The following is an 11,658-nucleotide window of genomic DNA, read 5'->3' as shown; positions in this document are numbered from 1 at the left end:
TGTTATTTCCCCGTTGCCAGGAGACACAGAGAGAAGCGGAGCCGGAAAGAACTTTATTCCTACAGAAACCTCCGGTCTGTGTCCCCCTTATACCTGTCCCCCTGTGTGTCCCCCTTATACCTGCACCCCTGTGTATCCCCCTTATACCCCTGTGTATCCCCTTATACCTGCACCCTGTGTGTCCCCTTACCTGCACCCCTGTGTGTCCCCCTTATACCTGCACCCCTGTGTGTCCCCCTTATACCTACCTGTGTGTGCACCCCTGTGTGTCCCCCTTATACCTGCACCCCTGTGTGTCCCCCTTATACTGCACCCCTGTGTTCCCCCTTATACCTGTCCCCGCTGTGTGTCCCCCTTATACCTGCACCCCTGTGTGTCCCCCTTATACCTGCCCCTGGTCCCTATCCCGGCCCCTGTGTGTCCCCCTTATACCTGCAGCCCCTGTGTGTCCCCTTAACACTGTCCCCCTTGTTGTGTCCCCATATACCTGCACCCCTGTGTGTCCCTCTTATACCTGCACCCCTGTTGTCCCCCTTAAACTGCACCCACGTTGTGTCCCCCTTACATACCTGTCCCCCTGTGTGTCCCCCTTATACCTGTCCCCGTGGTGTCCCCCTTTACCTGTCCCCGCCTGTGTGTCCCCCCCTTATACCTGCACCCCAGTGTGTCCCTCTTATACCTGCATCCCCTGTGTGTCCCCCTTATACCTGCACCACTGTGTGTCCGCCCTTATACCTGCACGCCCGTGTGTCCCCTTATACCTGTCCCCCCGTGTGTCCCCTTATAACCTGCACCCCTGTGTGTCCCCTTATACCTGCACCCCTGTGTGTCCCCCTTATACCTGCACCCCTGTGTGTCCCCCTTATATACCTGTGTGTGCTTATATGCACCCCTGTGTGTCCCCCTTATACCTGCACCCCTGTGTGTCCCCTTATACCTGCCCCCCTGTGTGTCCCCCTTATACCTGTCCCCCTGTGTGTCCCCCTTATACCTGCACCCCTGTGTGTCCCCCTTATACCTGCACCCCTGTGTGTCCCCCTTATACCTGCACCCCTGTGTGTCCCCCTTATACCTGCACCCCTGTGTGTCCCCCTTAACTGTCCCCCTGTGTGTCCCCCTTATACCTGCACCCCTGTGTGTCCCCCTTATACCTGCACCCCTGTGTGTCCCCCTTATACCTGCACCCCTGTGTGTCCCCCTTATACCTGCACCCCTGTGTGTCCCCTTATACCTGCACCCCTGTGTGTGGTCCCCCTTATACCTGCACCCCTGTGTGTCCCCTTATACCTGCACCCCTGTGTGTCCCCCTTATACCTGTCCCCCTGTGTGTCCCTTATACCTGCACCCCTGTGTGTCCCCCTTATACCTGCACCCCTGTGTGTCCCCCTTATACCTGCACCCCTGTGTGTCCCCCTTATACCTTCCCCCTGTGTGTCCCCCTTATACCTGCACCCCTGTGTGTCCCCCTTATACCTGCACCCCTGTGTGTCCCCCTTATACCTGTCCCCTGTGTGTCCCCTTATACCTGCACCCCTGTGTGTCCCCTTATACCTGCACCCCTGTGTGTCCCCCTTATACCTGCACCCCTGTGTGGTCCCCTTATACCTGCACCCCTGTGTGTCCCCCTTATACCTGTCCCCCTGTGTGTCCCCCTTATACCTGCACCCCTGTGTGTCCCCCTTATACCTGCACCCCTGTGTGTCCCCTTATACCTGCACCCCTGTGTGTCCCCCTTATACCTGCACCCCTGTGTGTCCCCCTTATACCTGCACCCCTGTGTGTCCCCCTTATACCTGCACCCCTGTGTGTCCCCTTATACCTGCACCCCTGTGTGTCCCCTTATATACCTGTGTGTCCCCCCCTGCACCCCTGTGTGTCCCCCTTATACCTGCACCCCTGTGTCCCCACATATACCTGTGTTGTCCCCTTAATACTGCACCCCTGTGTGTCCCCCTTATACCTGCACCCCTGTGTGTCCCCCTTATACCTGCACCCCTGTGTGTCCCCCTTATACCTGCACCCCTGTGTGTCCCCCTTATACCTGCCCCTGTGTGTCCCCCTTATACCTGCACCCCTGTGTGTCCCCCTTATACCTGCACCCCTGTGTGTCCCCCTTATACCTGCACCCCTGTGTGTCCCCCTTATACCTGCACCCCTGTGTGTCCCCTTATACCTGCACCCCTGTGTGCCCCTTATACCTGCACCCCTGTGTGTCCCCCTTATACCTTGCACCCCTGTGTGTCCCCCCCTGCACCCCTGTGTGTCCCCCTTATACCTGCACCCCTGTGTGTCCCCCTTATACCTGCACCCCTGTGTGTCCCCTATACCTGCACCCTGTGTGTCCCCCTTATACCTGCACCCCTGTGTGTCCCCCTTATACCTGCACCCCTTGTGTCCCCCTTATACCTGCACCCCTGTGTGTCCCCCTTATACCTGACCCCCTGTGTGTCCCCTTAATACCTGCACCCCTGTGTGTCCCCTTATACCTGCACCCCTGTGTGTCCCCCTTATACCTGTCCCCCTGTGTGTCCCCTTATACCTGCACCCCTGTGTGTCCGTATTCAACGTCGTCCCTTATACCTGGCCCCCTATGTGTCCCCCTTAGGGTTGTACCTGCACCCCTGTGTGTCCCCTTATACCGGTGTGTGTCCCCCTTATGGCGTACCGTGTCCCCCTCAGCTTCTTCCCCCGCGGTAACACTGTGTGTCCCCCTTATACCTGTCCCCCGTGTCTGTTCGCCCCTTTATGCACGTGTCCCACCGTGAGCTGTGTGTGTCCCCCTTATACCTGCACCCCTGTGTGTCCCCCTTATACCTGTCCCCGGATATGTTTCCTCTATATCTGGCGTGTCCCTATACCTGCACCCCTGTGTGTCCCCCTTATACCTGCACCCCTGTGTCAACCCCCTGAGGAGATCATTTGGACCGTACGGTTCTACTTATACCTGCACCCCTGTGTGTCCCCCTTATACCTGCACCCCTGTGTGTCCCCCTTATACCTGCCCCCCTGTGTGTCCCCCTTATACCTGCACCCCTGTGTGTCCCCCTTATACCTGCCCCCCTGTGTGTCCCCCTTATACCTGCACCCTGTGTGTCCCCCTTATACCTGCACCCCTGTGTGTCCCCCTTTACCTGCACCCCTGTGTGTCCCCTTATACCTGCACCCCTGTGTGTCCCCCTTATACCTGCACCCTGTGTGTCCCCTTATACCTGCACCCCTGTGTGTCCCCCTTATACCTGCCACCCTGTGTGTCCCCCTTATACCTGCACCCCTGTGTGTCCCCCTTATACCTGCACCCCTGTGTGTCCCCTTAATCCTGCACCCCTGTGTGTCCCCTTATACCTGCACCCCTGTGTGTCCCCCTTATACCTGCACCCCTGTGTGTCCCTCTTATACCTGCACCCCTGTGTGTCCCCCTCTTATACCTGCACCCCTGTGTGTCCCCCTTATACCTGCACCCCTGTGTGTCCCCCTTATACCTGTCCCCCTGTGTGTCCCCCTTATACCTGCACCCCTGTGTGTCCCCCTTATACCTGCACCCCTGTGTGTCCCCCTTATACCTGTCCCCCTGTGTGTCCCCCTTATACCTGCACCCCTGCTTATACCTGTCCCACCCTGTGTGTCCCCCTTATACCTGCACCCCTGTGTGTCCCCCTTATACCTGCACCCCTGTGTGTCCCCCTTATACCTGCACCCCTGTGTCCCTCTTATACCTGCACCCCTGTGTGTCCCCCTTATACCTGCACCCCTGTGTGTCCCCCTTATACCTGCACCCCTGTGTGTCCCCCTTATACCTGCACCCACTGTGTGTCCTTACCTGCACCCCTGTGTGTCCCCCTTATACCTGTCCCCCTGTGTGTCCCTCTTATACCTGCACCCCTGTGTGTCCCCTTATATACCTGCACCCTCTCTGTGTGTCCCCCTTATACCTGTCCCCCTGTGTGTCCCCCTTATACCTGCACCCCTGTGTGTCCCCCCATTATACCTGCACCCCTGTGTGTCCCCCTTATACCTGCCCCCCTGTGTGTCCCCCTTATACCTGCACCCCTGTGTGTCCCCCTTATACCTGCAACCCTGTGTGTCCCCCTTATACCTGCACCCCTGTGTGTCCCCTTATACCTGCACCCCTGTGTGTCCCCCTTATACCTGCACCCCTGTGTGTCCCCCTTATACCTGCACCCCTGTGTGTCCCCCTTATACCTGCCCCCTGTGTGTCCCCCTTATACCTGCACCCCTGTGTGTCCCCCTTATACCTGTCCCCCTGTGTGTCCCCCTTATACCTGCACCCCTGTGTGTCCCCCTTATACCTGCACCCCTGTGTGTCCCCTTATACCTGCACCCCTGTGTGTCCCCCTTATACCTGCCCCTGTGTGTCCCCCTTATACCTGCACCCCTGTGTGTCCCCCCTTAACCTGCACCCCTGTGTGTCCCCCTTATACCTGCACCCCTGTGTGTCCCCCTTATACCTGTCCCCCTGTGTGTCCCCTTATACCTGCACCCCTGTGTGTCCCCTTATACCTGTCCCCTGTGTGTCCCCGCTTATACCTGTCCCCTGTGTGTCCCCCTTATACCTGCCCCCCTGTGTGTCCCTTATACCTGCACCCCTGTGTGTCCCCCTTATACCTGTCCCCTGTGTGTCCCCCTTATACCTGCACCCCTGTGTGTCCCCCTTATACCTGCACCCCTGTGTGTCCCCCTTATACCTGCACCCCTGTGTGGTCCCCCTTATACCTGCACCCCTGTGTGTCCCCCTTATACCTGCCCCCTGTGTGTCCCCCTTATACCTGCACCCCTGTGTGTCCCCCTGTGTGTCCCCCTTATACCTGCACCCCTGTGTGTCCCCCTTATACCTGTCCCCCTGTGTGTCCCCCTTATACCTGCACCCCTGTGTGTCCCCTTTATACCTGCACCCCTGTGTGTCCCCCTTAACCTGCACCCCTGTGTGTCCCCCTTATACCTGCACCCCTGTGTGTCCCCCTTATACCTGCACCCCTGTGTGTCCCCCTTAAAACCTGCACCCCTGTGTGTCCCCTTATACCTGCACCCCTGTGTGTCCCCCTTATACCTGCACCCTGTGTGTCCCCCTTATACCTGCACCCCTGTGTGTCCCCCCTTATACCTGCACCCCTGTGTGTCCCCCTTATACCTGCACCCCTGTGTGTCCCCCTTATACCTGCACCCCTGTGTGTCCCGCCCTTATACCTGCACCCCTGTGTGTCCCCCTTATACCTGCACCCCTGTGTGTCCCCCTTATACCTGTCCCTCTGTGTGTCCCTCTTATACCTGTCCCCTGGTGTGTCCCCCTTATACCTGCACCCCTGTGTGTCCCCCTTATACCTGTCCCCCTGTGTGTCCCCCTTATACCTGCACCCCTGTGTGTCCCCCTTATACCTGCACCCCTGTGTGTCCCCTTATACCTGCACCCCTGTGTGTCCCCCTTATACCTGCACCCCTGTGTGTCCCCCTTATACCTGCACCCCTGTGTCCCCCTTATACCTGCACCCCTGTGTGTCCCCCTTATACCTGTCCCCTGTGTGTCCCCCTTATACCTGCACCCCTGTGTGTCCCCCTTATACCTGCACCCCTGTGTGTCCCCCTTATACCCCTGTGTGTACCCCCTGTGTGTCCCCTATATACCTGTCCCCCTTATACCTGCCCCTGTGTGTCCCCCTTATACCTGTCCCCCCTGTGTTCCCCTTATACCTGCACCCCTGTGTGTCCCCCTTATACCTGCACCCCTGTGTGTCCCCCTTATACCTGTCCCCTGTGTGTCCCCTTATACCTGCACCCCTGTGTGTCCCCCTTATACCTGCACCCCTGTGTGTCCTTATACCTGTCCCCCTGTGTGTCCCCCTTATACCTGCACCCTGTGGCCCCCCTTATACCTGCACCCCTGTGTCCCCTTATACCTGCACCCCTGTGTGTCCCCCTTATACCTGCACCCCTGTGTGTCCCCCTTATACCTGCACCCCTGTGTGTCCCCCTTATACCTGCACCCCTGTGTGTCCCCCTTATACCTGTCCCCCCTGTGTGTCCCCCTTATACCTGTCCCCCTGTGTGTCCCCCTTATACCTGCACCCCTGTGTGTCCCCCTTATACCTGCACCCCTGTGTGTCCCCCTTATACCTGTCCCCCTGTGTGTCCCCCTTATACCTGTCCCCCTGTGTGTCCCCCTTATACCTGTCCCCCTGTGTGTCCCCCTTATACCTGTCCCCCTGTGTGTCCCCCTTATACCTGTCCCCCTGTGTGTCCCCCTTATACCTGCACCCCTGTGTGTCCCCCTTATACCTGCACCCCTGTGTGTCCCCCTTATACCTGCACCCCTGTGTGTCCCCCTTATACCTGCCCCCCTGTGTGTCCCCCTTATACCTGCCCCCCTGTGTGTCCCCCTTATACCTGCACCCCTGTGTGTCCCCCTTATACCTGCACCCCTGTGTGTCCCCCTTATACCTGCACCCCTGTGTGTCCCCCTTATACCTGCACCCCTGTGTGTCCCCTTATACCTGTCCCCCCTGTGTGTCCCCCTTATACCTGTCCCCCTGTGTGTCCCCCTTATACCTGCACCCCGGGGTGTTCCTGCCCCCCCCAAACTCATCTACTGCCCTGCCCCCCCAGACTCATCTACTGCCCTGCCCCCCCAGACTCATCTACGTCCCCTGCCCCCCAGACTCATCTACTGCCCTGCCCCCCCAGACTCATCTACTGCCCTGCCCCCCCAGACTCATCTACTGCCCTGCCCCCCCAGACTCATCTACGTCCCTGCCCCCCCCAAACTCATCTACTGCCCTGCCCCCCCAGACTCATCTACTGCCCTGCCCCCCAGACTCATCTACTGCCCTGCCCCCCCGGCCTCACCCCCCCCAGACTCACCCCTCCTTCTGCCCTGCCCCCCCAGACTCATCTACTGCCCTGCCCCCCCAGACTCATCTACTGCCCTGCCCCCCTGGCCTCACCCCCCCTTCAGACTCACCCCTCCTTCTGCCTGCCCCTCCAGACTCACCCCTCCTTCTGACCTGCCCCCCCAGACTCACCCCTCCTTCTGCCCTGCCCCCCCGGCCTCACCCCTCCTTCTGCCCTGCGCCCCCGGCCTCACCCCTCCTTCTGCCCTGCTCCCCCAGACTCACCCCTCCTTCTGCCCTGCCCCCCAGACTCACCCCTCCTTTTGCCCTGCTGCCCCGGCCTCACCCCTCCTTCTGCCCTGCTGCCCCGGCCTCACCCCTCCTTCTGCCCTGCGCCCCCGGACTCACCCCTCCTTCTGCCCTTCTGCCCCGGCCTCACCCCTCCTTCTGCCCTGCACCCCCCGGCCTCACCCCTCCTTCTGCCCTGCACCCCCGGCCTCACCCCTCCTTCTGCCCTGCTGCCCCGGCCTCACCCCTCCTTCTGCCCTGCTCCCCTGGCCTCACCCCTCCTTCTGCCCTGCCCCCCCGGCCTCACCCCCCCCTTCTGCCCTGCGCCCCCGGCCTCACCCCTCCTTCTGCCCTGCGCCCCCGGCCTCACCCCTTCCTCTGCCCTGCGCCCCCGGCCTCACCCCTCCTTCTGCCCTGCACCCCCGGCCTCACCCCTTCCTCTGCCCTGCGCCCCCGGCCTCAGTACCCAGTTACCCTCAGTAGGGCTCTTTGGGGCTGTAGCACCCCTATATCTGTGCCCCCCCTATATTTACTCTGTGTATAACCAGCAGGGACCCCAGAGGGGTGAGGGAGGGAATGTACCAAGTGTATGGGACGGGGGGATTCTGGCTGGGTTGGTACTTACCGCTCATTCTACTCTCTTGCCCCCCCCCCCCCAGGGCATCGAGCGATTTGGGGTACCCAGGCCGAGAGGAGAGATGTCGGGGCTGCTGGTGACACCGCGCTGGAAGGGGAATCTCAGTCGCGCCTCCACCCACGTGTCGGTTACAGAAGATATTGGGGACCCGCAGGAGGCCCCCCCCAAACCCAGCACAGATGGAGCCCTGAACCTGGAGAGGCTGATGTAAGTACCTCCTCCCTCTCTCTGATACCCCCCCTGCCCTGTCTGCCTGGGGGGTGCAGTCTCTGATACCCCCGCTGCCCTGTCTGCCTGGGGGTGCAGTCTCTGATACCCCCCCTGCCCTGTCTGCCTGGGGGTGCAGTCTCTGATACCCCCGCTGCCCTGTCTGCCTGGGGGGTGCAGTCTCTGATACCCCCGCTGCCCTGTCTGCCTGGGGGTGCAGTCTCTGATACCCCCCCTGCCCTGTCTGCCTGGGGGTGCAGTCTCTGATACCCCCGCTGCCCTGTCTGCCTGGGGGTGCAGTCTCTGATACCCCCCCTGCCCTGTCTGCCTGGGGGGTGCAGTCTCTGATACCCCCGCTGCCCTGTCTGCCTGGGGGTGCAGTCTCTGATACCCCCCCTGCCCTGTCTGCCTGGGGGTGCAGTCTCTGATACCCCCCCTGCCCTGTCTGCCTGGGGGGTGCAGTCTCTGATACCCCCCCTGCCCTGTCTGCCTGGGGGGTGCAGTCTCTGATACCCCCCCTGCCCTGTCTGCCTGGGGGGTGCAGTCTCTGATACCCCCCCTGCCCTGTCTGCCTGGGGGGTGCAGTCTCTGATACCCCCGCTGCCCTGTCTGCCTGGGGGGTGCAGTCTCTGGGCCCCATATAAAGCTTTAGCCGAGCCAGAGAGGCTTCCCCAGGCAGCGGGGCAGATATAAATGTATTTACCCCCCTGTTCCCCCAGTGACTGCAGTGAGGAAGTGATGAGCTGCCAGTTTAACCCCTCGGGGACTCTGTTGGCCGTTGGACTGACCAGGGGGACAATACAGGTGAGGAGTGTAATGTGGGGGTTCCTGGGAGGGGGGGGCACCCAGTATTTGCCCCGCGTGTATCACCCCCATTACACTGAGTGGGGTCTGAGCCTGAAGGTGTTTATTTCCCTCCACAGATTTACTCGCTGGCCAATGGGAATTGTGTTCATTCCCTAAAGGATAATCAGACTGCGGCCAATCAGCTGCCGGTAACGGCCATCAGATTCCTCCCCGGCCGGCAGGACTCCCAGGGGGATCTACTCCTGGCAACCTGTGAGTTATCTGCCCCAATAGCCTTACCCACCCTGTCCCTGGGGCATCTCTCTGCCTTCTGCCCCAATAGCCTTACCCACCCTGTCACTGGGGCATCTCTCTGCCTTCTGCCCCAATAGCCTTACCCACCCTGTCACTGGGGCATCTCTCTGCCCTTTCTGCCCCAATAGCCTTACCCACCCTGTCACTGGGGCATCTCTCTGCCTTCTGCCCCAATAGCCTTACCCACCCTGTCACTGGGGCATCTCTCTGCCTTCTGCCCCAAAAGCCTTACCCACCCTGTCACTGGGGCATCTCTTTGCCTTCTGCCCCAATAGCCTTACCCACCCTGTCACTGGGGCATCTCTCTGCCTTCTGCCCCAATAGCCTTACCCACCCTGTCACTGGGGCATCTCTCTGCCTTCTGCCCCAATAGCCTTACCCACCCTGTCACTGGTGCATCTCTCTGCCTTCTGCCCAATAGCCTTACCCACCCTGTCCCTGGGGCATCTCTTTGCCTTCTGCCCCCTCTCTATCCCCTCTCTGCCCCCCGTTCCTGCCCCCCATTCCTGCTCATTCTGATTGCCACGTGGCTTCTTTAGATGCTGGAGGGCAAGTGAAGTTCTGGCACATCTCTACCCAGACGTGTGTCCGTACGCTCAGCGAGGGCAGACAGACTCTCACGGTGGCCATTAGCCCCTCCGGGGGGCAATTCCTCACCGCAGGATCCACAGACGATATCAATGTGTACGATACAGATACAGCCACGTGTGTGAGCGTCTGCCAGCCCAGGTCTCTGTGCCCTTTATGTTCCTATTGTCTGATACCCCTTCCCTCCCCCTGCCCATTTAATTGCCCCCACGCAGCCTGCCAGTCTCCTCCTCACACTCCTGCTGTTCCCTTATCTCTCCCCAGTTCTTCCCACAAACTGATGGACGGCCATCGCTCACGTATCTTTGGCCTGGCCTTCCACCCGACCAATGAGGAGAGCTTTATATCAGGGGGGTGGGACAATACGGTGCAGGTGAGTATGCGGGGGGGGGGTAAGTAGAACTGCCCCACAGATATCAGCTAACCTGGCCTTATATTTCATCTTCTTTTCAGTTCTGGAACACCGGAGAGAAACACTCGCTAGGGTGAGTGCCCTGTTCTACCCCCCTTACTGTATGATACCCCAACTCCCCCCACCACTGGGGCACAGAGTTTGTATGGGGAGTCAAACCTGAAGGCCAGTTTGGGTGGGAGTTGGGGTGATTTCCCTGGGCACCCCTAGAACTATAGCGGGGTGACTAATAAGACAATATTTGAATCTGTTTTTCCAAGTCCGGCTTGGGACTCCTCCAGTTACATGGGAGTAGGAGAAACAATAGGTTAGCTGAAAGCAGTTCTAATGTGTAGCGCTGGCTGAAAGCTCAGACTCAGGCACACTTTACTGCTGCGCTGCAAGTTGGAGTGATATCCCCCCCCCTCACCCCCAGCAGCCAATCAGCAGAACAATGGGAAGGGAGCAAGATAGCAGCTCCCAGTAGGTATCAGAATAGCACTCAATAGTAAGAAATCCAAGTCCGGCTTGGGACTCCTCCAGTTACATGGGAGTAGGAGAAACAATAGGTTAGCTGAAAGCAGTTCTAATGTGTAGTACCCAGAATCCTTTTAACCCCTATAATGTCTCCTCTTCCCCAGGAAGATCTCTGGTCCCCACGTCTGTGGAGATTCCTTGGATATCGACCCACAAACCAATCAGATCCTAATTGGCTCTTGGAGGAAGGAGGAAAATCTGCAGGTGAGAGACTTGTGTAGAGAATACGGAGTAAAGGAAGCAATGGGGCAGGTCACACACACACGCCGTGCATTAATATCTCTTTGTTCCGTCTCAGGTCTGGGACTATAACGCCCGGCAGAAGATACAGACTGTTCCGAATGACTTTAGGGGACCCTCAAGGGTAAGTAACCCTCATACCCAATAATAACAATCTGTGACTACGTAGAACCTTGGCCAAGGTGACCGAGCGCTCTCATACCTTCCCCCGTCTCTCGGTGTATCCCGCAGATATACAGCAGCCGGTGGCTGGGCGCCGGTCACATGATCGCGGCAGGAAGTGACATCAACATGTGTCGCGTTATAGACAGAAGCACTCTAATGGTAATTATCTTTTCCTACCCCACGTAGGGGCATTTTTCCTGCACATTTACCCCTTTCACCTTCCCTCTGTCCCTCACACAGACACGGGGGTGCCTGGTCGACCTTCCCGGAGGCGTTTACAGTTTGGACGTCTCCTGTTCCGCCGCCCAATCAACGCCGCTTATTGCCGTGACCTCCAGCCAGAGCGTCTTCCTGCTGCGCCCCACCGAGGGTTTGCTCCCATAATGCTCTCTTGCTTACCCACAATCCCTTTCCTCTAGGGGGGAGCGTATAGCTGGGGAACCAATGTGAGTGCAGTGCTGTGTTCTCTATAGAAGTTGATGAAAAACCTAATTACACATGGAAACCAATTCCCCAATGAGAATTCTACTGACCCAAAACTTCATTATAGATGCAAGAGAAGTGACCAATGAGAATGCTGATTCCCAGAGATTTACTCACATCAGCTGGGATTCTCATTGGGGGATTCTTTTGCATTTCAATGCTGCAAATGCGGGCCCTAGAGA

At 58.9% G+C, this 11,658-nt stretch overlaps 1 protein-coding gene across 1 annotated transcript; it reads left to right on the top strand.

The window, feature by feature from the left end:
• LOC105946208 (uncharacterized WD repeat-containing protein alr3466-like) lies at window positions 1–11,539 on the top strand. The gene is made up of 11 exons (XM_031893434.1): window positions 1–74; window positions 7,787–7,971; window positions 8,691–8,775; window positions 8,895–9,030; window positions 9,612–9,801; window positions 9,925–10,033; window positions 10,114–10,145; window positions 10,693–10,792; window positions 10,887–10,952; window positions 11,060–11,152; window positions 11,234–11,539. Exons 2-11 carry the CDS (start codon window positions 7,826–7,828, stop codon window positions 11,375–11,377), a joined length of 1,101 nt encoding a protein of 366 aa, XP_031749294.1. The 5' UTR covers window positions 1–74; window positions 7,787–7,825; the 3' UTR covers window positions 11,378–11,539.
• Window positions 11,540–11,658: the final 119 nt, after the last annotated feature.

This window comes from Xenopus tropicalis, chromosome 9, assembly GCF_000004195.4.
Source record: "Xenopus tropicalis strain Nigerian chromosome 9, UCB_Xtro_10.0, whole genome shotgun sequence".
NCBI lineage: Eukaryota > Metazoa > Chordata > Amphibia > Anura > Pipidae > Xenopus > Xenopus tropicalis.
The sequence above is the reverse complement of the archived record's forward strand: the minus strand, read 5'-3'. Positions and strand labels throughout refer to the sequence as shown.